The following is a 27,698-nucleotide window of genomic DNA, read 5'->3' on the forward strand; positions in this document are numbered from 1 at the left end:
GTAATCCACAGCATCTCACGACCAACCCGTTGATTCTGAACCTCGGGAGTTCTTTTCAAACGCCTAGCACCATGAACAGCAAGGAACTGAAATAGGTTAACTTGTCTTTCCACTGCCTGCTTTTAAAAGGTCAAGAAGAAAACAAAATCCAGTGCCGGTATCGGCCTCCTTCACCCACAGTGGAACAGACATTGCATTCTCTGAGGCCTGTCTGAGAAGCATGAGGCTAAGGAGTTGCAGTATTGATTGTGTAAGAATTAGCATATCTGGCAGATGGGGACTGTCTGGACTCACTCAGCTGTGAGGCGTCTGGACCAGGTGGACTGGTACTGCTCAGCTTTCACGCATCTGATTTTAGGATTTTAACGTGCCGCCCAAGATGTAGCAGCCTGAGATTTCTCCCATGGAGATCCGGTGAACACATTAGAAGATTTCCACCTTCATTAATCCTAGCACTGAGGCATCAAAGTATTTTCCCCAAGGGCTCTGTTGATACTGTAGGCATTTGTATTTGCATTTCTGCTCTTTGGGAGCCGCTGCCTGTGGTCAGCTCTTCAGATGTGGTTGGCCTCTCTAATTTGTCTTCCATATCTTTTCAGTTGTCTTAGAGTGCTGAGCTAAATTGTGTGGGTAAATTAATCCTTTTTTTTGAGAAACCGGTTGCAAAACATTCTGATTCTGCATCTCTCCCTGTCTCTACCTTTTCATCTCTATTTTGCTTCTTTTGCTGGTCCTTGTCTTATCTTCCTTTGCTGTCCTCCAGAGCCCCCAGACCTCATCTTCCCCAAAAGATTAGGCCCATACCAAGCAGAGTACGCATAGCACAGGATGCTACCAACCTGTATATATTGCCAGCAAAAATAACGAGGGGCTTTTGTAAGACCCCTTAAACAAGATGTTTGAACCAGAATCTTTCTCGAGCTTGACTGGCTCTAGGTCAGGACCCTGAGAGTCAAGACAAATGAACATTTGCATACCCAGCAACCTCAAAGCACTCCAAGTGCACATGGAAAGATAATCCGTGTGTGTGTGTGTGTGTGCTCAGTCGTGTCTGATTCTTTGCAGCCCCATGGACTATAGCCCACCAGGCTCATCTGCCCACGGAATTTTCCAGTCTAGAATACTAGAGTTGAGTGCCATTTCCTACTCCAGCGGATCTTCTTGACCCAGGGATCAAAGCCGCATCTCTTGCATCTCCTGCATTGGCAGTCACGTTCCTTACCACTAGTGCCACCTGGGAAGCCCATCTATCTGTGTCCTTACGATAAATCCCATAGCTCATGTTGCCACTTCCCGTGATACTGAGGTTTCTTCTCTTATTTTCTTTGCCACAATGTGAAAGGATCCACCTGCCTTTCCGTTGTCCCACTCTCTTGCTTCTCGATGGTCTGAATAGAGATCCTGATTAATCAGAAATGGAAGTGCGTAAAAGACAGCCACATGCAGATGCATTCGTAGCTACCTAGATAGATACATGCATACGAGTATGGAGTATGTTTGTGTAGAAAAGATGTGTCTCTCAATATAGATATTTGTGGGAGTCACAATATCCACCTGCCAAGGCAGGAGACAAGGGTTCGATTCCTGTTCCAGGAAGCTCCCCTGTAGTAGGAAATGGCAACCTACTCTAGTATCCTTGCCTGGGAAATCCAATGGACAGAGGAGCCTGGTAAGCTACTGTTCATGAGGTTGCAAAGATTTGGACATGACTTAGCAACTGAACAACAACAGTAATTTGTGTGTAAGTGTTTGTGTGTGTCTGGGAGTATGGTATTCAGAATATAAACGATATAATCCTAACTTGAAGTGCATGATGGAGCTTCAGGAGCTCCATAAACACCCTCAAATTATATGCAAAATCTAGTTTATGGGATGTTAATTTTCTCTGGCAAGATAATCCCTAATTTCACCAAGTTTTCAAAAGGTGCTGTGAAATTCTAAATCCTTTCTCTTCAGCCCTCTCTGATCCTTAGAACAGAGAGTTAGGGATCAGAACAGAATATCATGCCAATGAAGAAATTATATAATCTTGCCAGGCCTGACAATGTTGGTGCCCTCTTCACTGCCCACCATCCTGGTCCTCCATTTAGAACTGACTACTCCTCCCCATATACTCATACTGCTTTGCTTAGCTGTTTCAATAGAATGGATGATCATGGGCACAGAGTCTCAGAATACACAGGCTTTTACTTTATTGAATCATTTACATTTGGAAAAAGCTCATCTTCTTTCATAAAGCAAGTTCCCACTCCTAAACCTGACAGCGTTCTGCACTCAGGAGAGACTTGGGTAGTCATTGGCTGCTAATTCTCTTTCATCACACTTTTCTGGTTCTCGCAGTTCTTCCTTCAGGTTTTCAGATATTAATCATTGGTTCATTCACTTTAGTTTTGGTTCTCTGTAAGAGCAGGCTCAAAGATGTGCCAAATTTGAACCTGAATTCTGTTCCCCACCCCTTAACCTTAGAGTTTACATTACAGAAAGTTCTAACGCCTCTCCATGGCTCTTCCATCTATCAACCTCTTACATCCTTGTTGACTCTTCCTCTAAATGGCAATCAGTTTGATTTCCGTTTTGCTATTCCCACATCACTACCTTCTCACATCTGGAATAAAGTGATGGTCCTGAAGCTGATGTTTGTCCTTTAGTCTGTTCCTTTTGGTCAGCCTTTGTGATACTGCTTCCCTTAATTTTATGCTCAATACTTGGAGTGACTTTTTGCACATACTCTATCCAGACAAACTTTTTAAGCATGAATAAAAATTCTGCTAATCACTGTCCGTTCGTAACTAGCCAGCTTCTCCCATTATTTGTTCCAGAATCTTCCGTTCCCAGTGATCTCACAGTCCTTCTTACATGTGATGTATAGTCCAATCTCCACTTTGTTCTGCCTGTTGTTCCTTTTCTTCTTGTTCTTTCTATTTATTTATTTTTTTACTGCACTTGCTCTTTGTTGTAGCCGTCGGGCTTTCTCTATAGCGCACAGTTTTAGTTGCCCTGAGGCATGTGGGATCTTAGTTCCCCAACCAGGGACTAAAGTCATGTCCCCTGCATTGAAAGGCAGCTTCTTCTACCAGGGAAGTCCCTCATGTTACTTACTCTTAAACTTCCTCCTCTTCAAAATGCATCACACTCCCACCCCTTTTCTGAAATGATTGACTATGCCAGTTAGCACTCATTTTTCCATTGTCTACAGATATTGGCATCTTATTTGTATCTCCCATAATGCAAGTACAGGACATGTAAGAGATATTTAGTAAATATTTGATTATTTCAAAGATAGCTTTCTAACCAATGGAATCTTAAGAATAATCAAGGTATGTTTGGGGGGAAGGCAGATAATGGCTGGACCAGAGTAGTCACTGCACAAGTTTTTACAAATACACAGCAAATTCTGAGGTCACTGAGACTCAGTTACAATATTTGTCATGTCTTCAGTATTCCTGTATGTCTTACGCATGTTTAGTGCTGATGATTCTAAGGGGTAACCAGTCACCCATGGAAACCAGGAATGGTACTGTCATCAGTCAGCTTATATGGTGCAGGTAATTGGGCCTTGTCTTTGACTAGGCAAGTGAATATTTAACACAGCTTCCCAAGTATATTCCTTGACTGAACTGTGAAATGAAGTCAGCTGGTGTATACCATTACCCTCTGATAAACGTGAGAAGGCATTTCCCATCTCCCAACTGATAGAAAACACCACTAAATTTGTATGCACCCTTCTCTCCCTGTGATTATGGCATCAGATGTTGTGTACAGTTCTATTCCAGTTGATCCCAAATAAGGAAGATTAACCATTGTAATTGCTGTTCCTGAAGGGTAGCATAAACTGCTTTAGTCAGCAAAATATATATATGTCATCTTTGCCTTGCTATATATTAAATTGCTGATTCTCTCTTCTTTAGACCCAGTAGTAATTTCTTTGCCTCCTTAATTTATGCATGAAGCCAAAAGAAGAATCACTTAGTGTTCTTAATAAAATGACATAAGGTTTAGATAATTTTTTACTATATGCAGTAAAAATGCAAATGTGTGTGGCTTATTTGCAAATGCAGACATTAATAACTGATATTTAAACAGGCTGGATTAGCAATTTTACTGATATCTTCATGAGATTTTTCCAATAATTTGCACACTCAAAATCAATTTGAATACAACAAGTAAATTGAATTTAATTTTTTGATATAAAACTGTAGTTATCAGCTTGAACCATTAAATTTACTATATAATATATGCTTTCCAGCTCACTTGGTTAGAATTTCATTGCTCCTTATCTATATAAATTTAATTAGGCTTGATATCATCAGTATATTATAGAACTAATTAAAGATTTAGATAAGTGCTGAGGGGTCTTATTGAAAACTCCATAAAGTTCCATTTGGGAAATGAGATATTCTTCCTTCAGTTCATTGTGAAAGAATGAAACAGCAAGAAGTGTTTCTTGCAGTGTTTCTGAAAAATTATTTAACTGGATTTAATGGACTTATTCTATTCTTTGAAGAGCTTTTTAATTACTCTATATCTTTGTGCAGTCCAACAACAGTTATAATCTGTATTTAAAGACTTTAAAATGCTCTCCTCCCACTGAACTAAATGTCTTGTATTCTGGTGTGTGTGTGTATGTGTGTATAGAGGTAGGTGGTCCAGGATTTTTACATCCTGATTGAGATCATACAGTATGTAATGGTTTTTATGGGGAAATCTCCCAGTCCTCACAAGCAGGATAAACACAGAAAGATCAGAGCATGCCAGCCATGAACACAGTAGGAAAAGGGAGAAGATAAGAAACCCTGACCCAGGAGAGAGTACCTGGGCAAGCCTGAGGTTCTGAGTGTGGCTTCTTTGAGTCAGTCATTTTGTAGAAATCACTTTGAATTCCCTTGTATCTGCGACTCCGCTATAGAATATAAAGCAGATTATTTAAAAGACTGATTTCAACTAAATGCTTTGTGTCTTCATTACAAAGCACAATAAAGCCTTTTATTACAATGAAGCCACTATTACTTTCCATTGATTATGCACTGAAATAAAGCTGCATCTACTATATTCCCAGGGTGCTTAGTGCTCTTGTCAAAAAGCACAGTTGTTGTTTTTTTCCAGTGCAGATTGAGTGACACAATGCGTGGTTAAAAAAAAAAAAAAAAAAAACAGAAAGTGAAAGGCCAAATAACAAATGTAGGCCATCTATGACTGGGCACATTGTTGTTCAGTACATAGGCACCAAGGAAGCCAGCCAGCCAGAAAAACTGTTGAGAGTCTGTGTGGTGTAATTGAAAAGTTCCAGGCCTTGGGCTTGGGAGAACAGATTGAAAGCTCTGCTGTTGATTAGCTGTGTGACCTAAGCCTAATCTCTCTAAGTTTCTTTTCTTGGAAAATGGAAATAATAATGATGCCCCTCCTGCCTACTTCAGTCTGCCTCATGGGTCCAAATGGTTTTTAAGTGTCATTTATTCTAGTTTTAATCCCATTTACTTTTCCAGATACAGAAACTGAGGTACAGTGGGATGGAGTGGTATGATTATGGTCACTGATTGAACCAGAGGCAGGGCCAGAATTGGAGCAGGTGCTTCTGAGCTCAGCCTGCACCATCACGTGGAATATAAAAGAACACGTGGGCATCTTCTTAGTGACATCCTAGCAGCACTTGGTAGCACTGGGATTTTTTTTTTTCCCCAAGCAACTATTTCTGGAACACGTCGCTTCAGTTTTCCTGCCCAAATAGTTTGTAGACATTTGCACCCCCTAGTCTGAGAAAACATTTGCAGGAACATTTGGGTCACAAACCAATGTTTGTTTCACCACCACACTTGAAATGTTTCCATTACAAAACATTAGAAATGTTTGCCAGTAAAGCAGATTCTCGACAGAAGTATAAGCCTTGAGTGGGAGGGACACCTTCAGCTACCTGCTTGGGGACTTCCAGGCAGCTCCAGGCACAGCAGTTCCTTCCTTGCCCAGAAGGAACGTGCAGTGTCTCCCAGCATGACCTTAGACTGTGACATTCTTTGATTTTAAACTATAATAGGTACATGAACTAAGGTACATGAAGAAGCTACAGATTTGTTGTTGTTGTTCAGCCACTAAGTCGTGTCTGACTCTTTGCCACCCCATGGACTGCAGTGCACCAGGCTTCCCTGTCCTTCACTATCTCCCGGAGTTTGCTCAAACTCATGTCCATTGAGTCGATGATGCCATCCAACCATCTCGTCCTTTGTTTTCCCCTTCTCCTTCTGCCCTCAATCTTTCCCAGCATCAGGGTCTTTTCCAGTGAGTTGGCTTATCGTATCAGGTGACCACAATATCAGAACTTCAGCTTCAGCGTCAGTCCTTCCAATGAATATTCAGTACTGATTTCCTTTAGGATTGATTGATTTCATCTCCTTGCTGTCCAAGGGGCTCTCAAGAGACCTCTAGCACCACAGTTCAAAAGCATCAGTTCTTTGGTGTTCAGCCTTATTTATTGTCCAACTCTCACATCCATACATGACTACAGGAAAAACCCTATCTTTGACTAGATGGACCTTTGTTGGCAAAGTGATGATATCTCTGCTTTTTAATATGCTAACTTTGCCATAGCTTTTCTTCCAAGGAGCAAGCGTCTTTTAATTTCATGGCTGCAGTCACCATCCACAGTGATTTTGGAGCCCAAGGATATAAAGTCTGTCACTGTTTCCATTTTAGGGGGATTTGATTTAATTCCCCTCTACCAATTTCTTCCCGTTTCCTGATCCCAGGTCTCAAGAGCAGCATTTCTCTGGGGCCACAGGAGAACTATCATAAGCCCCATCCTGCTTGCCAGCAGAGCTCCACTAGACTATATATGAAGCACTATGGAAGTTCATTAGACTTTTGAAAGCCTTGGAAATTATGAGATGCTAATTTTGAAGGTAACAGGTATGAGGAAATGGAATAAGCTCTCTCACTCTTTCCTACTACCTTCTTCTGCAGTATTTGTGGAAAATTGGGTTCAGGAGCCCAGGTTATTTTTACTGTTTTTTAAAATAACGTTTCTCACCAAGGATCAGCTTATTTTTCTGTAAAATCTATACCCATCCCACACTAAACCTTCCTGTAGTTACAGTCTCAGTTCAACCCTAAAGAATCACTAGCTACCAGGAATAAAGATCTGAAGGTCAGCTGTGTGAAAGAGCAGATGATTGTGAGAAGTCTCAACTTTCATTTTAATTTAGCATAATGTAGTACAACAGTCACACTTTGAGCTGTAGATGAAAACTGAATCTGTGGATCTACGAAAGAGACCAAAGTTTTTATTTAAGCCAAATTTCAGGATTATAATTGGCGAAGAGCATCTCAGAAAGCTCTAAGAACTGTTCCACCCATTAGAAGTCAAGGTACAGTCATGTAAGGTTTCTTGAAACAGAGGGCTATACATCAAGTAATGTACTATTGGAAGTTTATATAACGCAAATTTAAGTGTCGTCATAGTGGGTCATGTGACCCTGTACAAGCTCAAGAAGGAATGTTATCTTTTAATGGATTGTCTTGTTGATGCCACAAGAATGTTGCTCTTTGTGGTTGAGCAGGTATTCCTGCCTGATGGCCACAGTCTGGTCGATGCATAATACAGATATAATGCACAGTGGGGGAGAGAAAGGAACCCAAAAGGTAGAGGATTTTTATGTTAAAATTTGCCCTGTCTTTCCATAAAATATGAATTTTATTTCATAGAGCAGTCAGCTTCTGTGAGTACACCTCAGCTTCTCATTTTCCCCCACTCTGATACCCAGTTTGAAATAATATCCATGTAGTCTTGCCACATATGTATATTTGCATTAGCCCTTTACAGTGCTGTCATATATATGATCCTGATAAGTCTCTTGATTATGAGTAAACACTTTTGTCTCCCTGGACTTGACTTGGGGTGGGAATTGTTTTCTCGTGGCCCAAATCAGAGTTTTTCTGGAATGATCTGGGGGAAGTGGCTAGGGATCTGGCTATTGTTAACCAGCCTGCCAGCCTTAGGTATTTAGCCTTTGTGATGCTCAATTGTGAGGATGAAATTAGGGGAACTTTAAAGCATTTAGCGGTGCCAGTGGTCAAGAATCCACCTGCCAGTGTTAGAGACGTGAGAGATGCAGGTTCAATCCCTTGGTCAAGAAGATCCCCTGAAGTAGGAAACGGCAGCCCATCCAGTATTCTTGCCTGGAAAATTCCATGGATAGAGGAGCCTGGCAGGCTAACATCCCTGGGGTCACAGAGACAGACATGACTGAGCATGCACCCCAGGGGTTAAATAGTAATAAATGGTCATTGTTCCCCTTAATAAAAAATCAGTATAATCGTTAGTGGATCTTCGACTCAATTATATTTCTGTTACTCTGTAATCATATACCTAGAATTAGTCCCAGTCTTATCCTGTTTTCCTAGTAGAGGTTATTCTTCATGAGTTGTCATAAATTTTCCCTGAGAATAGAGTATAAGGATGGAGAGAGTTCAAAGGCATTTGGTGCAAAGATGCTGGAAAGTCACAGAACCTACAAAAATGTAGAACCCTGAGAAATGGCTTTAGTTCATTCGGGGCACTCAGTGAAATGTGAGCTGGTGAAAATATTTCTGTATCTGTCAGCTTACAGAATCTTTTCTGCAAATGTCACAGAAGAACACGGAACTGCAGCAAATGTCTTGATTAATGGATCAGTCTTCACAACAGTATTGGCTGTGGGTATACGTCTTCTGTGTGGTTAAGATGGAGTTCTAGTTCATAAAATTAGCATTTTTATAACAGCTTTATTGAGATATAATTTACATACCGTAAACATTAACCCTTTGAAAGTGTGCAGTTTGCTTTTCTTTGTGTAGTCAGAGTTGCATAGCCATCATCACTAGCTATTTTTACAGCGTTTCTTATTACCCCCCGAAAGAAACCCAGTAGCCACTAGCAGTCACTCCTCATCCCTCCACCCCACCCCTGACAACCACTTGTCTACTTTGTCTCTATGGATTTGCCTGTTCTGGGTATAGCATGTAAATAATAGCATGTGATCTTTTGTGATGAGCTCCTTTCAGTTAGTATGTTTTCAAGGTTCATTAAGTTAGCAGTTGTCTTAATGTTAGGATATGAGACTGAATTAAAAAATCCAGGTACCCACCCCAACACTTAGCGTGTTTCCTGCTCTCTCTTTCTTTTTTATTCAGAGTAGGAAGGGAAGTGGGAAAAGGAAGGTAATGTGTTTTTATTGAAGTATAATATACATACCATAAACTGTACAAATCTTAACTATACAGCTTGATTACTTTTTTCATATTTACTTTTATTTATTTGCTTGTTTGGCTGCGTTGGGTCTTAGTTGTAGCACATGGAATCTTAGTTGGGGTGTGTGGGATCTAGTTCCCTGACCAGAGATAGTATCCAGGCTACCTGCATTGGGTGGGTGCTTGGAGTCTTAGCCACTGGACGACCAGGGAAGTCCTCGCAGCTTGATTACTTTTTTCAAAGTGAATACACTCGGCTAAAGATAACCATCACCCAGATAAAAACAGAATATCAGAATCCACCCAGAAACTTCCTTGTGTCCCCTTCTTAGTCATTACCCCCAGCACAGGTTATTTCCTAATTTCATTTGGTTTGATTATTCTGAATTTGATTCCCTGATGGACGTTTCCCTAGCACTCAGGGGCCTCAGTCACTGCGTTCATTACTGGTGGTTGCAAAGGAAGTAAAGCAACACTCAGTCTTCCCAGAGCCCCTGACTGCGCACTGTGTGCTCCTGACCCCAGGCAGCTTTCCTTCCAAACACTAGCAGTCCCTCAGCATATGGACCATTACGGCGGAGGGGAAAAAAGCATTCTCTTCCAGGCAGGTACAGTTTGTGACCAGTGTTGACCTCCAAAGGCAGGTCTTTTGAGGGGTGACTCCTACTTGCCATGAAGGCAGCCCCTACTCTGCCCTCAAACTCCCCTGCTCTGTCACCCTCTGGTTTTTACTCTGAGCAAAAATGTATTCCTCTCATGAAATTCTGTGTGTTAGCCTCTCTGCAGAAATAAGAAAAATAAGACCTTTTATTCCAGAAATTAAGTTTTCATTTTAAATTCACTTTCTGCTCTTTGAAAACTTTAGTTTCTGTGTGGTCCAGAGCTATAGGTTAGCATTAGCATTTAAATAGAGGTATTAAGCGTACTCAAAGACCTTTCTCTCATAACGTTGCCCTTTCTGGGAGGTTTCTCAAATTTGATACTTTTTCTTCCTAAAAAAAGAATGCAAATGCTATATATATATTCCCCATCAAAGGCCCTTTTCTCTTTATACAGACTTAGGAGAAAGGCATCGTTGAGCAGTCTCACTGTTAGTCTTTTTATATGGAAAGGGTCAGTTTAAAAAAATTGCTATTCCATCTCTCAATGCCTGATTTTCTCTGCTAACTCTAAAAATTAATTTTCCTGTGGTTAATTTTATCCTGTTATGTCTCATTTCCCTCAGACATCCTCTGGGAACTCAAACCCCAGTTCTAAGAACCTGGCGCCAGCCCTCGCCATGTACAGGCCACTCCCAGCGCCAGTGCAGAGCACCCAAAGGCCCAGGGTCTGAATCCAGTGTCAGTCACGAGAAGCACTTGGCCTTCCTCTCAGGGCCTCTATTTACCTGCCAAACTAAGGTTATTAAGCCTGTTGTATGTGGTTGTCAAGATATTAAATAAGATAGTTACTCTCCTCCTGATTTATAATTTTATATATAATTACGAGCATCTTAAATCTTCCCTCCCTCACATTGAGCTCCCTCAACCAGACCAGTGATGTCAACTAAATATATATAGAAAGTAGAAAGTAGTGTCAACTAAAGATATATATACATGCACGGCCTAAAAGTTGAGAGTTATGTTTATTCTCTGGGACTTCGAGTCCAGGAGATAGCATCTCAGGGGCCCCTGAGAGAACTGTTTCTAAGGAGGCTGAGGGAGGAGTCAGTCTACAGCATTTTTCCGGAAAGAGCAGGTAATCTGAATATCCAAAGATTATTGTTCATTAAGGAGAACCAGATATCTCAACTTAAGGAATTTATCCCAGGGACAGGGGAGCCTCATGGGCTGCCGTCTCTGAGGTCGCACAGAGTCGGACACGACTGAAGCGACTTAGCAGCAGCAGCAGTGCTGGTCTCTGAATGGGAAGTGTAAGCATGCGGGCTCACTGAATTCATTCCTTTCATATGCATCTCAGCTATGGGGCCACATCCTGCCTCTTGATTATTCACATCCTTAATTCCTCATCCACACAGGGTGTAGCAGATGTGGGATGCCTGCCTTTTGTGCTTCCTCGAATCCCGCCTCCCCCATGTATTTACCAGTATGGCAGGAAATATTTCATTTCACAGTAGCTTCTGGTGAAAGGTGTCCCTCCAGCTCTCTCCTGTCCTTCCTGCCAGCCTTCCCTTTCCTCTCCACCTCATCCCAGTCCATAGTGGGTCTATAATAGTTGGTTCCAATGGTGACCTGAACAAAAAGCTACTAGAGGTGAGGGCCTAAATTTTCCTGGCTTTTCTATCAAGGTATTGGTGCCCTTCTCTCTCTCTGAGGTTGATTTTATTCCATTACAAGCTTGGGAACAAGAGTTATGAGAAAACCTAGAAGATGGATATGGCCTAATAGAGGAGATCTGAGCAAAGCAAGGAGAAGCTGGGTGGTCCCACAGCCTGAAGATTCTCTGGCTTCTCAGACCATCTGACCTCCACCTGCAGACCATCTGACCTCCACCTTGAGAGGTCTTTCTAAAACCCAGTTGTCATCATGTCTGAAAATGCAGTTCTGATCTATTTCAAAGACCAGATTATGAGAAGAGACCATCTCATGTACAGATAAGACTTTTGCAAGCAGAGAAAGAGCAAAGGGCAAGTGCCTGACTGGGAGGAAGGCCTGCAGTGGGCAGACGGAATAGGAGCCGATAAAGGAAAGAAGGGACTCGGGTTGCTGGGAGAAGAGCTTGACGATGTGGCTAAAAGATGGAAGCTGTCGAGGGGAAAGACCACTGTGTTTGTCCACTAGGATGTCATCAGTGACCTTTCAGTTTCAAACAAAATGGAGGCCTTTGAAGGATAGTGAATACAAATGATTTTTTTTTTTTTTTGAGAAATTTGACCGTAAAAGGGAGAAAAGAGACGCGATGAGACACAGAGTGGACACAGGATTGCGTGAAGGCCTTGGAGTTTGTTGTTTGGTTTGTTTTTTCAAAATAGAAGAAACAAGGATGCTTGAAGCAGACGTGAAAGAACCCATGAAAGAGATAGTTAGTAGATACAAGAGTTCAAAACAAAAAACAAAACAAAACCCCAGCAGGATCCTAAAGGCATTGGGAGGGATGGGGATTAAAGGCATAAAACCAATCTTAGAAAGAAAGGAGCAGGGAAGGCTAGAAAAGAAACCCATCTTTTGAGCCTAGAGTTGCAAGGGGAAAGATTAGTAAGAAATCATTTCAGTATGATGCCTTACACAGTTATGATAAAGTAAGATCCAGAGAGATAATATATGTGTGGCCAGTACAGTAAAAGTTAGCTGTGGTTTTTAATTTGTGTGTGTGTTTCTTTACCATTTTTACATAGTGGGTGTCCTACCATGTCATTTGATTTAATCCTCAAATCTCCCATGAGACATTATATTATCCTACCTCATTGCATAAATGAAGAAACTGAAGTTTGAATAGGCTAAGAAGTTGCTGAGGTCAAACAGATTAAGTAAATATATGAGATTGATATCTAATTCTGCCAAAGAATGAAAGAAAAGTTGAGAGGATTGCACATCACTATCCCCAAACACATCTTCCCTCCGTGCCCTCCCCTTTTTCATTTGCAACCATTTATCCCAGACATCCACATCACCACCCTAGAATTTACCCTGTTACACACCACCTGTCTTATTCATGCTTCCTCCACCCACCGGCGGGGGTCAAAGAATCATCGAGTGTTCTTTTATCTTCTGTTCTGTCACTTAATGAAGTTTACTGACTGTGGGCTCTCTCATTCATTCTTTCCTTTTCCTCTATTCACCACTCGTTAGATGTACTGTACTCAGTACATCTGTACCTGTACTCAGCCCAGATGGGTAACAACAAATGGTACAGAATTCAACTCTGCTTTCGTACAGCCTGCATTTGAGGATGGGAGACAGACATTTAGGTAATCCAATACTTATACAGCTCTGTTCCAGCCACTGTTCTTCATCCTTTGATCCTTCTAACAACCTCATTTACTTTTGCCTTTCTCAGATGAAGAAATTAAGGCCCAGAGAGAGTCATAAATTGCCCAAGAACAAGAGGCAGAATTGAGATTTGAACCCAGGTTCCTGACTCCTGAGTCCATGGTCTTAACCACTGTATTATGCTGTGTCTAATTGTGTGTATGCACACACACACATTTTTTAAATATATAACACATATTAAAATATATCTTGGAAAAGATACATATTTTTGATGAGGATGAAAGCTAAAAGGAAAACAAGCTCAGTAAAAGGATAAAGCTTAATGAGGACGGGGCAGGTATCATTTAGGTTAAGGTGGTCAGGGGAAACCTCACTTATTGATAAGCTGACATTTGAGCAAAAATTGTACTGAATTTCTTCAAATCTTCTATTTTCCTCTGGCCTTCTGCCCCTTTAATCCCATTTGATGCTCTTTTCTTATTTTATTTCAATTGGCTTGTAGCATAAAGAAGTATAAAACTATGAAGTTCATCATAGTTTTATATGGTTATTATCACCTTCTTGTCCTATGACTGGCACTTTTTTAATAGTAAGTTAAAGAAAAAAAATGCCCTGATTTAATGCCCTTAATTCAACACACCCTCATGGACCTTTTTTTTTTTTTTTAAACTAGTGCTGTTCTAAAGTTTCTCCTAACTATTGAATATATTGTTGTTGTTTAGTAGCTAAGTTAGTTAATTCGCTCAGCCGTGTCCAACTCTTTGCAACCTCATGGACTGTAGCCCACCAGGCTCCTCCGTCCATGGGATTCTCCAGGCAAGAGTACTGGAATGGGTTGCCATTTCCTTCTCCAGGGGATCTTCCTGACCTGGGGATCTAACCCAGGTCTCCTGCATTAGAGGCAGACACTTAAACCTCTCAGCCACCGGGGAAGAGCTGGTTTAGTAGCTAAGTTGTGTCCAACTCCTCACGACCCCATGGACTGTAGCCCGCCAGGCTCCTCTGTCCATGGGATTCTCCAGGCAATAATACTGGAGTGGGTTGCCATTTCCTCCTCCAGGGGATCTTCCTGATCCAGAGATCAAACCCAGCATCTCCTATGTCTCCTGCATTGGCAGGTAGATTTTTTTTTTTTTTTTACCACTGTGCCACCTGGGAATCCCCACTATAGGAGATCAGAATTTCTTCTAGACAGATTCGCCTGGGTTTTTCTAAAACAAAATCTCATTCCATTATTTGCCACCCATGATTCTAAATTCTCTGGCTTTCTTTACACTATTTCTATTACTTTGTTGCTGTTCCCAGCCTTTCCCCATTTGGTAGCATTTGACCTTTTCCACACTGTTTTTATATGTTCTTGCACATTAATTAAAGTGTTAGTTGAGATCGGTTAGAAGGAAGTGTCCTTAGCATTCAGCAGATGCTTTCACTTCCGAATTTGATTGGCCTTCATCATTACCCTTTGTTTATTTTTCAGTCTGTGTCCTATCGGGGTAGCCATTTATAATAAATTCATTTTGCTAGTTGTATTTTTTGAGAGGCACTGTATAAAATGGCTCACTGACATCCAAATATATATCAGCCACAGTGGTCTTTATATCCACCAAATTCATACTGCTATCCAAAGCTATTCATCACGTTTGTCAGAATATTTGGATCTTTAATTAAACCCTGCTGGATATTGTACACATTTCCATTAGCTCCTTCCGATCTCATCAGTTATTTTTCTAATTGACATCCATTCTGAGTCATGTATCCTGGAATCTCAGATAGCCCAGTTTGTAGCTTTGGCTTATTTAGTTTTTTTTTTTTTTCCTCCTTCTGTCTTTCATAAATAATCTAAGGGTTTAGTAAACACACCCTTGAATTTTTGCCCTTGCGACCCACTGATTTCCATATGCTCATACTTTACAAATAATCCCTGGATTTTTTGGTCTCTGCCCAGACTATTTTCCTTTCTGGCCCTTCATTCCTAAAAGATACAGTCTTTTGTCTTGGCAAAGTAGAGAAATTTCCTAAACACTATTGAAAAGCATGAGAGGGTCCTTGACTAGGACTGAAAGGTAAAGAAGGAGTCAGTGTTTGAGTAACTCTGCCAACTGTTGGCTGAACACCAGTTTTTGCATCTTAAGCACCCAGCAGGAATAATGGCTTGCTTGAACTGTCCATTCAACCTTGTCGAAATTTTGTCTTAACATACTGATGAGGTAGCTGGCTGGGGCAGAGTCAGTTGGATGCAACTAACTGGCACCTACCAGAGTCAATCCATCATCCTGGTCTCATTGGCTTAATATTCTAATGAACATGTTCTCCCATCAAACCATGCATTCTATGCCTATCCTCACGGACCTTTCTCCCCAAGCACTACAGATAGAGAAGAATCTCCATGTTATAAAAACAAAAACCCAACACCTGTTACCCCTTCACTTCTCCATTTCATCACCTGAAGCAGAAACCTTGGTTTCTGTACCTTGTCTAGGGCCCCTCAACTCTTTTTCTCATGATCTGAGAGCAGTCGATTATTAAAACATTTCCCTGGTGTCTTAGAAATCTTTGATCTAGGCCTAGATTGGATTTTTTTTTTTTAAGTGTAGATTTTAAAAAAAGCTTCTTGTAGCCAAGGACTATAGCTTTGTATATTAGCATTTAAAATGTTATTAGAGCTTCCTAAGCATTAGTAATAATAATATTAGGTTTTCCTTTGAAGAAATCCTTTGCATTATTTATTGAAAAGTTGATCATTCCATTTCATTACTTAAAACTGAAAAAGCCATAGGACTTTTGAATTATTTTTATTCAGCATATCTCAGCAGTTGTCTCCCAGATTGCTAATCTGAGAAATATAGACAATATCCAATACAAAGGCCTTGTGCTAATTGGTAAACAATTTATAGTGTTGAAGCCACCAAAGTGCATAATACTATGTCCTCTTATCAACCCATGATATTAGATCATTTTTTAATTGAAAAGACTTTCTAAAGTGATATTCAATGAATTATACTTTTTTAATGGAAAAGACTCTCTTAAATGATAGCACAGCATACTCGCCTTAACCTGAACTCACCTTTTGATAATCAAAAGAGCATTTACAGGCATATGAGACAAACACAATTATGAAAGTAAAATGAAGGACCTAAATAAAAAATCACAGAACAAGAGGGTAATTCTATTCATTCTTTCATATTTCATTATTTGATAACATCAGAAGATGAATCCATCAGAATTGCTTTGGCAAGTGCAAACAGAAATGTGCCTGATCAATATTTATTAAAACCTTCAAAATGGGAGAAGGAGTTGAGCAGACTTCTTAATGGACTGAATAATTATTCATACCAGTGGGGTTTGACCAAAGGCAGTGCCAGACCAAAGAGACACAGTTTTAATTGTACTGAATTTAAAAATGCAGATCTGCCTCCAGCCCTGTTGCAGAAAACTTAATTTAAAAAATTATCTGATGCAGCAGAGGGTGACATGTGAATCCTTAAGTCGCTGAGGAAGAAATTTTAACCATAGATATTTATAATTTAGAATGTGTTCCAAAGGTGGGGAGCAAAACTTCCAACTAAAGGAACAAAAAGACAGTTTCTTCCCGTTTCGGCAACTGTAACTGAGCTTGGGAGAGGTCCTCATCTCAAAAGGGCTGGATCTCAGAGAAGTTCCTCTGAGTAGTTGTATGTTTTGAAGAAAAATAAAGCAAGACGCTGGCCACTGCTATCAAAAATATCAGGGTCTGTTACTGAGAGGAATGAACGCAGATGACTTTAAGGTTTAACATCTCCCCTGGGGAGACAGCCCCGCCCTCCACTACTGGTTATCAGAAACGGACCAATGGATAACCATCATTTAAGCATAAGTGCCCGGAGAAGGCAATGGCACCCCACTCCAGTACTCTTGCCTGGAAAATCCCATGGATGGAGGAGCCTGGTGGGCTGCAGTCCATGCTAAGGGTCGGACACAACTGAGCAACTTCCCTTTCACTTTTCACTTTCATGCATTGGAGAAGGAAATGGCAACCCACTCCAGTGTTCTTGCCTGGAGAATCCCAGGGATGGGGGAGCCTGGTGGGCTGCCGTCTATGGGGTCACACAGAGTCGGACTTGACTGAAGTGACTCAGCAGCAAGCATGAGTGCCGTTGATGGAATCTGTGGTATATGTACCACATTATATAAAGAAAATGTAGGTAGGTGTCCCATCCAGTTTCTGCAAGCCTTGTAGCAGTGGCCTCCAGGCTCTCCACCTCTTGAAAGGTTTTCAGCTGCCACCAGCTGAAGAAGTTCGGCACTCTTTTTCCCTAAAGACCATTCTTCACTTCTCTTCTGGATTATCCTGGTCAGAACAAAAACTGCACAACTTGTTGTAAGGAGTGTTAATAACTGTCCCCATGTAGAATACAAATGTAATTCTGCCACAAACTCTCATAAAATTATTTAGCTTTTCTTTACCTTAGTTTTCTCATTCCTGAAATGGAAATAACTTCAGCTCTTTCAAATTAGAATTTTCAATCCTGTCCGTAATAAACTCTGAGCTCTTTGAAGGGGAAGACAAATGAGAGCAATTATATTTATATTTTTAATAAAGTAATTTCTTCTTCTGACACACAGAATTACCATCCATTCTATTATTGGTCTGGAAAGTACATCTGAGCTAAGTTTACACGTGTTCAGAATGTTTTCAAATCAATCAGTACTGCATCTTGCTTCCCAAAGCTTGGGGAAAATCAGCATCAGCTAATTCTAATGGAGGCCCAGCATGATTTTTTCAGTGTTTATTATTTATTTATCTGGCTGTGCCAGGTCTTGGTTGCTGCACATGAGATCTTTGATCTTTGTTGCAGCATGCAGGATCTTTTATTTGAGGCACAGTAACTCTTAGTTGTCACATGTGGGAGTCTATAAATGATTCCCCGACCAGGGATTGAACCCAGTACCCCTGCATTCCAACAGAGAAGTCCCGGAAGCCCGTGATTTTAAAGGACTAAGCAGTGGATGCTGCTGTTGTTCAGTCGCTCAGTCGTGTCCGACTCTGTGACCCCATGGACTGCAGCACACCAGGCTTCCCTGTCCTTCACCATCTCCCAGAGCTTGCTCAAACTCATGTCCATTGAGTCAGTGATGCCATCCAATGATTTCATCCTCTGTTGTCCCCTTCTCCTACCTTCAATCTTTCCCAGCATCAGGGTCTTTTCTAATGAGTTGGCTCTTTGTATCAGGTGGCCAAAGTATTGGAATTTCAACTTCAGCATCAGATCATCCAAAGAATGTTCAGGGTTCATTTCCTTTAGGATTGACTGGTTAGATCTCCTTGTAATCCGAGGGCTCTCAAGAGTCTTCTCCAACACTACAGTTCAAAAGCATCAATTCTTTGGCTCTCAGCCTTCTTTATGCTCCAACTCTCACATCCATACATGACTACTGGAAAAACTATAGCTCTGACTAGACAGACCTTAGTCGGCAAAGTAATGTCTCTGCTTTTTAATATGCTGTCTAGGTTTTCCTCCAAGGAGCAAGCGTCTTTTAATTTCATGGCTGTAGTCACCATCTGCAGTGATTTTGGAGCCCAAGAAAGTAAAGTCTGTCACTATTTCCTTTGTTTCCCCATCTATTTGCCATGAAGTGATGGAACTGGGTGCCGTGATCTTAGTTTTTTGAATGTTGAGTTTTAAGCCAGCTTTTTCACTCTCCTCTTTCACCTTCATCAATAGGCTCTTTAGTTCCTCTTTGCTTTCTGCCATAAGAGTGGTGTCATCTGCATATCTGAGGTTATTGATATTTCTCTCAGGAATCTTGATTCTAGCTTGTGCATCATCCAGCCCGGCATTTCCCATGTACTCTGCATATAAGTTAAATAAGCAGGGTGACAATATACAACCTTGATGTACTCCTTTCCCAATCTTGAACCAATCCATTGTTCCATGTCCAGTTCTAACTGTTGCTCCTTGACCTGCATTCAGGTTTCGCAGGAGACAGATAAGGTGATCTGGTATTCCCATCTCTTGAAGAGTTTTCCAGTTTGTTGTGATCCACATAGTCAAAGGCTTTAGTTGTGAAGGTTTTAAAATCCAAAAATACCAGTGCTTGAATAGCATCTTCTGTAACCTCTTTGTTTTTCACGTTGGAGGCAGAGGTTCAAAAGCTGATAGCAGTTATACAAGTTCTCATAACTAGTTAGGAAGAAATTAAAAACTTAACCAGAATCTAAGCTTAATTGATCTCTTGAGTATTTACTTCTCTAGGTCTTTCTGCTATAACTACCTCTCAATTATTTATGAGATGATTATCTAGTTTATGGATTATTCAGTTCTTTTCTTTTCTCTTCCTATTTCCTTGCTTATTACCTTATATACCATTGAGTGAGCAGAGAAAACAGTAGTTGAATATTTTACCTGACAATTTAGTGACCTATCAACGACTTGTTTTTTATGAAATTGCTCATAATGCTGCAAGTATTGGCTAAAAAGAATTTGGGGAGCTACGGTCATTACTAAATTATATTCAGGTAAATTTTTCTTCCTTAGAAACTTACATTTAAGAAGTCAGCTCCAGAGCATAATTCTTTTATTGACATTAATACTGTCATTATGGGAGAAAGGACTACATGAGAAAGTCTTCACAATGAAAAGCCAGAAGTCTTTCCTATGACTCTTGAATGATGAATATACAACATGACTTCATTATTTGGTTTAGAGTGCTGAATTCCCAGATCAAATCCAGTGTTATTCAAATATTACTGGGAAATGTATAAATGAATTTTGAATTATCACAGTATTACTTTGTTGCATTACAATGGAAGGCAGAGGGTTGAGTTAGTATGCAAATTTTATTTAATTCATTTTTCCTAAATCATGACTAAAAATGAATAAGCTCAACAAGTATCCTGTGCAATTAGTACTTTTCCTTTTTATAGTTTATGTATTAGGGGTGACTTTGGAGCAGGTGTAGGGTTCAGGGTCCTTCATTTTGAGGCCCTGGACAAATCACCCACATTCTCTATAGTTCAGTTTGTTCATTTATAAAATGTGGGTGATTGCAGGAGCTACTTCAAAGGGTTGAATGTGTTAATGTAACTAAAATTTTGACATCACTGTTAACTACTACAATGATCATGATGGATTATAAAACCCAGTCTGAGACATAGCTGTGTATCTGTGGAAAAATATAGTCTCCATTTGGAGATCCAGGAATCTGAACCCCAGCAGTAGAGGGAGGCAGAGGGCAGAGCTTTCTCCAGAGACTGTGGGCAGGCCCCTAGGCAGTGCCTTCCTTTCACCCCTACACCCAAATGTTATGGACTGCCTGCAAGAACAGGGATGAGGGGTCACTGGATTGAGAGTAACTGGTCTTATTAGGGCTTTCTTCCCTCCGTTGACAAAGAAGAGAATGGAAACTCTTCCCAGAAGCTCTCAGATATACAGTGATAACTTTGAGTTTGGTGAAGTGGGAAGGAGAGCCAGGGATGAGAGACTAGAACTCTCCTTGCTTCATGTCTGTGAAAACAGGAAGCACTCTTAAAGAAAAGTAAGAAAAGCACTAATATGCAAAAGATGCAAAGATATCAACAGTTTGCTTATACATATATGCCTACCTATGTACTTTAAAAGGGCTTTCCCAGTGGCGGAGTACATGGTGTCCCACTCCAGTATTCTTGCCTTGAGAGTCTCGTGGGCAGAGGAGCCTAGCGGGCTACAGTCCATAGGGTCACCTAGAGTCAGATACAACTGAAGCAGCTTAGCATGCATGCACGCACATTAAAATATATATGTAGGTAAAAAATTGTCCAACCTCATGTAAATGAAAAGAAAATGAGCTAGGGGCTGCCATATGCTATTGGTAGGAAGATATTGATACAACTTTTTTAGAGAGCAATTTGGCAGCTTTGCCAAATTCTTTTGACTAATTCTGTTTTGGAAATCCAAACTCAGGAAAGAAAGTTTTTTAAAATGGAAACAACCCGAGTGTCCAGTAATGTGTCACCCTAAAGTTTTCAGCTGTAAGAAAGAAATGGTAGACTTCTACATGTGGGGGGAAAAATCTAGAAGAAAATGCTAAATATGGTGATGGAATTATATGAGTAATTTTTTTCAGCTTAATCTTTCTGTATAATCTGTGTGTCCTATGTGAAACTCACTCAGTCATGTCTGACTCTTTGCAACCCCATGGATTGTATAGTCCTGGAATTCTCCAGGCCAGAATACTAGAGTGGGTAGCCTTTCCCTTCTCCATGGGATCATCCCAGCTCAGGGATCGAACCCAGGTCTCCCGCATTGCAGGTGGATTTTTTTACTAGCTGAACCACAGGGACAGCTATGACACATATATTAATAACCAATCACAGAAAAACAAACTTTATTTTTACACTTGAAAAAGATTTGCCCAACTTACCAAAATGTCCTTCATATGCTTACTGTTATGAATGTTTTCAGAGAGAATCACTGGGGAGAAAAAGTTGCAGTGCAATACCATTAAAATAAAATAAGGGAAAAAGTAAAGAAGAAAGGTCTGTGGATAAAGGGGAAATGAGGAAGATATGAAAAAATAATGTGCTTAGACTCAAGCAAAATGCAAACGTCATGTTATAGACTGTGAGACCCGTTCTATATGACGTCGCTTTTCTATCTTTGCACTGTCTCCCTCTCCACTCATTAAACTTGGAAACTCTGCCCAAAGGCACTCAGCAAAATGAGAGAAAAACAGCAGGGAGGAACCACCTCCACACAGAACATTCCACCCCTAAGGGGGACACAGATCTCTGGTTACTGGAATGGGATATTTGGTCCATGTCTAGCAATTGGACTCTGAATATATCACCAGCTGTGAAGAAACTTGCTCTACAAGTAATGAACCAGAAAAAGTCTAAATCATATGTGTATTCCACTGGTCCTGTCTCAGCAGTCAAGTAGAGTGCCATCTTGTATAAAACGTGGGGCCCTGGAAGCCATGGCTGCTATTTTAATTTGTGATGATAAAGATCAAGCTCTCATTTTCCCAGGGCCTCAATAAGCACTGATAAATTATTTATCCCACTTGGATTACATGTTCATTTCAGTGTGTCAGTGTTTAGCATGGAAGCTCATCCTAATTGTATAGTTTAAGGCATTTTTCTATTTTCTCCTTAGGGCACCTTGTAGCACCCTTTCTCCACCTCCAAGTAGAACTGTTGCTATGCTGATTTAGTTTACCCTTTGCTCCTGGGTACTATTCTGAAAGATGAATGAATTTCATTCTCTCTTTAAATATTTATGTTTCTTTATGATCTAATATATAATCCTAGTTATGGGGAATTTCTTCCCCTTAACTATGGAAAATACACCATCAGTTACCTGTCAATTTTGTTTAATAACTCAGCTTTGCAGTTCTGAGGCACTGTTCATCCACAGCTCCTGAGGACTCTTTTAGTCTCTCAGTCCACTTTGCAGTGTCATTCTGGGATTTATAAAGGTCTTCATCACACAGAGGATATTGAAACATTAAGGGCTTAAGTAGCATGCCCTTTATCACTTATCACACTGGAGGCTCCAGGACTAGAAATCCAGCCATCTTTGTTTTGTTGTCTGCTCCCAGCATGAAACTGTGGTCTCTGTAGAAAACCAGCCAGTATCCCTGGAAACAATTCATTGGATTTTTCAAAAGAAATCCAATTTCACTTGGTCTGGTGGGTTCAGTGTTACTTCTTAAGATAAATGATGAAAATATCAACATCATAGTACAAAGAAACTCAATTCTTTTGGTTTAATCTCAGTGAAAAGCATCGCAACTCACCTACTGCTTCTGTCTCCTTCCCTAATGCTTTAAGATCCTTGGCTCAAGGAGGTGGGAATGGGTCTGTAACTATTCACTTACCAAACAGATGCTGGCTCAGGGTCTTGCCTAGCTCTAAACTTTTGGGGATCACAGTCTCTGGGATGGAGATCTTGGGGACCTATTCTTTTCCTAAGTTCCCTAGTAACTCTACAGTTGGTGAAGCACCATTCTAGAATTTCAGCTCTCAAATCCCTTCTAGCTTTTTTTTTTTTTTTTTAAGATTTTTTTGATGTGGACCCTTTTTAGAGTCTTTATTGAATTTGCTACATTGCTTCTGTTTTATGTTTTGTTGTTTTGGACCCAAAGCATATGAAATCTTAGCTCCCTGACCAGGGATCAAACCCACATTGGAAGGTGAAGTCTTAACCCCTGGACTGCCAGGAAAGTTCTGTCTTCTAGCTTTGAAAGAACCCTGAGCTCCCAATTCTCTTTTATTCCATGGGACAAATTTAGCTTCAAACATGTGTCCTTAAACAACTGTTTCAGTGTTTTCTTAAGTAGTTCCCTAAATGGATAGCTGTCTCCCTCAACTGTGCCTCTAGAGCCTTGAGCCAAATGGCTCTCAAGTCCCTTCCTTTTTGCTAGAATTATACCTGGTCCCTTCCCAGATCATCCTGCTTTCATAGTGCCATCACATTAATCTTCCAGAAGCCTGGAGTGCTGCCTCTGTTCTCAGCAGAACCTGAGACCCCAAGTGGGGAGTGCTTTATTGACATACCTCAGTCTCAAGTTCTCTGTTGACTCAACTAACCTGATGCCAGACTCTGTACCCTTGGCCTTTAGTGCCTTTTCCCACGGCTCTCCTCTATTCAGCTGCACTCGCAGGCCAAGCAGATTGCTCTTCCCTGTCTTTGCTCATCTCTTTTCTTTTCCTTTAGTCTAGAATTTCCTTCCTGGGGGCCCCACCTGACAGTGTCCTACCCCATAGGAAGTCTTCCTCGGTCCTTCACTTCCCAGCAACATGGCCTGGTTCCTCCTTCCTCTGCTGTCAGTTCATAGCATTGAGACCTCACCCAGGGCACTTGGAGTGTCATGTCTGTGTCCTTGAAGAAGAGTACTGGACTTAGAGTCCAAAACCTGAGTTCATCCTGGCACAGTCCCAGATGTCTCTGTGACATTGGGCAAGTCCTGTCGCATCCCTGGGCTTCAGTTTTCTTATCTGAGAAAAGGGAATAATAGCTCCCTAGGTATTATGAGTGTTACATGACCCAGTACATGGAAATTAACTTTGCCAGAAGTTTTCTCTGCTTTTTATTACCTTCTCCTACCTGTCTCTGAGCTATTTAAGGAAAGGGACTGTGTTTTGCTCATCATTATATACTACTATTTTTATTACAGCATTACTATTAATGTATTATTATAGATCTGTTTCCAGTAATAATAGTTAATGTTTATGGAGCAGGTAGAATTGTGTCAGGCGCCATTCTAAGTACTTTATATGGATTAACTGATTCTTCCAGTGACCCTAAGAGGTACTATCGCCTCAAGAGGTACTCTTATTATCCCACTTTATGGAGAAAGCCATATATTTCACAGAGCCTCCAATGAATATGTTGATGGATGAGGGACTGAATGAGACAGAAACTACTAGCAATGTCTGCTGGATGGTTCTCTCTCTGTTACTTCTGTATCCCAACTTCTCTTTCTTTTTTTATATCCTGAGGCAAATGCAAAATTAGGAGAAAGTCTTGAGTGACCTGAGACCCTGATGAGAGGTCTCTCTGGGTCTGCATTTAGACTTCTCATGAAGTGAGTTCCAGGATGACAGATGTCATATCTGTCTTATTCTCCGTCATAGTTGCAGGACCTGGAACAACGTCAGTGTGTGTGCTAAGTCACTACAGTTATGTCTGACTCTTTGCGACCTCTTGGACAATAGCCTACTGGGCTCCTCTGTCCATGGGATTCTCCAAATAATAATACTGGAGTGGGTTGCCACGCCCTCCTCCAGGGGATCTTCCCAACCCAGGGATCGAACCCACGTCTCCTGAATCTCCTGCACTGCAGGCGGCTTCTTGACTGCTGAGCCACTGGGGAAGCCTGGAACAACATCCAGTGATAAGTAAATGTTTATTGAATAGGTAAACGCAGTAGCTTCTGAACAGCACATTCATTACCACTGAACCCGTGTAGACTGCTGACCGTGCAGCCAGTGAACCCCGCTGTGTCTTGCTTTCACAGGCAGTACTACGAGATGCTGTACAACACAGCCGACGAGCTCCTGAATCTGGTGGTGGACCAGGGTGTGAAGTACACGGAGCTGGAGTACATTCACGCCCTGACCTTGCTGCACCGCAGCCAGACGGGGGTGGGAGACCAGACCACCCAGAACATGCGGCTGCAGCGGCTCAAGGAGATCATCTGCGAGCAGGCAGCCATCAAGCAAGCCACCAAGGATAAGAAAATAACCACAGTGTGAACAGGGTGCATGGCGGGAAGCGGCCAGGGGGTGGGTCGCTCTTGTTTCCTCGGTCACAGTCCCTTCTTTGCTATGTTAGTTGGTATATTCTGAGCTGACTTAGTTTTCTCCACACTGATGCTTGGGTGGAAAGAAGGCATAAGGCTTCTTTTCTCTTTCTTTTTGGCTTTTATATAAATACTAAAGGGACTTCACAGTACAGACTGTTTGGGTTGGACGTTTACTTTGATGTGGTCAGTTCCAGAGGGTCTAGGGTGCTATGAGGAGGAAGGTTGTAAGCAATAAAAATGAATGCATGAATGACTAACACCCAGCAATCTTTGGTAAGTAGATTGTTACCTGAGTTCTAGTCCCTTCCTAAAACTGCTCAGTGGGGTTCTATTACATAAGCAGTAGGATTTTTATTCTCTTGACCTTGTCAGTTTACAGTTCTACAAAATAAGTGTATGTGCTTTGTTTTCTGTCTCTATTACCAGCGGCTTCTCAGCTAGTTGTAGTTTTCAACCAGTTTTCCTAACCAAACAGGACCTCTTTGCCCCTTTAGGTCTTGGGGGATAAAGTCCTTTTATCTCAATCCTTAAGAGAGTTTTGTATGCAGTAGCCTGGACCCAGGTGATCTGTTGGTTTGATGCCTTTTTGTTTTTATTTCTGCTGTATCAAAACCAAGCACCCCCAAATTAATGCCAAAAACGGAAAAATGAAAGGTGATTCAACTCTTCTTGATTTTTTTTTTTTCTCCTCCACTCACCAAGAGAAAATGATGGTTAGAGAACTTTTAATCTCACTTGACACCTTGCCTGGGTGTTAGTTATTCTTTTTTTTAAATATAAATTTATTTATTTTAATTGGAGGCTAATTACTTTACAATATTGTATTGGTTTTGCCATACATTGACATGAATCTGCCATGGGTGTACATGTGTTCCCTGTCCTGAACCCGTTAGTTATTCTTAAATGCTCACTCTCCATGGGAGCCCCTAGGCCTTCCTCATCTTAGAAGGTAGCTCCAGCTGCCAGCCGAGTGCAAGGAAGCTGGTACAGCCATGACCTTCCTCCTCTGTGCACCCCCCAGCTGAGGCTCTTTCTGCAGTGCTCTCTTTCAGCTGGGGTGGGAGCCCACTGCTCCCCACACACTTGCCTCCCCACTGTCCCCACGTCTCCAAGTGCTCTTGCCACGTATGGCTGATATGTCACAGAAGAAAGCGATGCACTGGCTGGGACACAGCTGGAAAACACGTGGCAAAGAAAGCAGAAAGGACTTGGACTACATGAGGTCAGAATTTTACACCTGTTTGTACAACTTAGGTCTTGGTGGGAAAAGCAGAAAATTAAAAAAAAAATGCTTTGAGAAGCTTAAATGTTGTGTCTCGTTTTTCTTGTATTTATTCCACAAACATGCCCTGAGACCCTAATATGCACCAAGCACTGTGGGGCACAGATCCACAGTATTGAGTGCTCCCGTATGACCTACCTGGAAGACAGAGGAACAGAAGCTGGACTCTAACCAAAATCCTAAGAGATGTACACTCAGGGCTGAGTTCAAAATCAGGCCAGTGGGGTGGCTGTGAAGGGAACTCAGCAGGCAACTGGAGCATGGTCTTCCAGGAGATTCTGGAAGTAATACTGTAAATCTCTGTAGCTTCAGAGGCCCAACGAGGAAGAAGTTGAATCTACATGGGAGATGATCATGCAAGAAGGTACTGTTCCTAAACAACATCACTGGAGTAGTCTCCCTGAGAAGTGGGGGAGAAGTGGGGGAGAGGGGAGGGAGAGAGGGGAGTCAGAGCTAATTGCTGTGGTTTGGAAGCCGTCTCTTGGTGGCTGTGGCCTGCCCTCAGCGCTTCTGTGTCCTCCCTTTCTTCCCCTTCCTGTCCACTCTGGACAAAGAGCCCTGGAGTGGTGACAAGGAGACCAGAAGAGCCAGGGTGGGATGGGGGAGTGCTTAGAATCGTTTAATTGCATGCGGAAGGGGACACGGGTTTGGACAGAGTAGACTGCCAAGAACTTTGAGAACCGACAGACAAATAGCAAATGAACTGTTTCGGGGGAGCATTTAGAAAAGCGAAATCCCTGCTTTGCTTGCAATAATGCTAGGCTTGAAAAATGTCAGTTCTGCACAGAAAAAGCAGTCTGTGATTCTTTGTTCCAAATCACTATGCAGGATGGTGCATCAGTCATTATTCTTTAAGAGATCCAGAATAGTTACTCAGTGGTGATCCCGTGGATGCAGATGGAGCTGGTACAGCCACCTCAAGACCTGCCTCCATCTGGAACACAGTGAAGGTTTCTACTTGTTATGGTCCTACTTTGGGGATATTTTGTGAGCCTGCTTTTGTG

General features: G+C 41.4%; 1 protein-coding gene across 1 annotated transcript in view; it reads left to right on the plus strand.

Moving 5' to 3' along the window:
* EXOC4 (exocyst complex component 4) overlaps nt 1–26,701 on the plus strand; it is an 824,501-nt gene extending 797,800 nt beyond the window's left edge. The window contains exon 18 of the mRNA XM_040260893.1: nt 25,125–26,701. Within this exon, the coding sequence (XP_040116827.1) occupies nt 25,125–25,362 (238 nt within the window). The 3' untranslated portion in view covers nt 25,363–26,701. The remainder of the gene's footprint in view (nt 1–25,124) is intronic.
* The last annotated feature ends 997 nt before the right edge of the window (nt 26,702–27,698 follow it).

The sequence above is a fragment of the Oryx dammah genome, unplaced genomic scaffold, assembly GCF_014754425.2.
Source record: "Oryx dammah isolate SB20612 unplaced genomic scaffold, SCBI_Odam_1.1 HiC_scaffold_18, whole genome shotgun sequence".
Classification (NCBI taxonomy): domain Eukaryota; kingdom Metazoa; phylum Chordata; class Mammalia; order Artiodactyla; family Bovidae; genus Oryx; species Oryx dammah.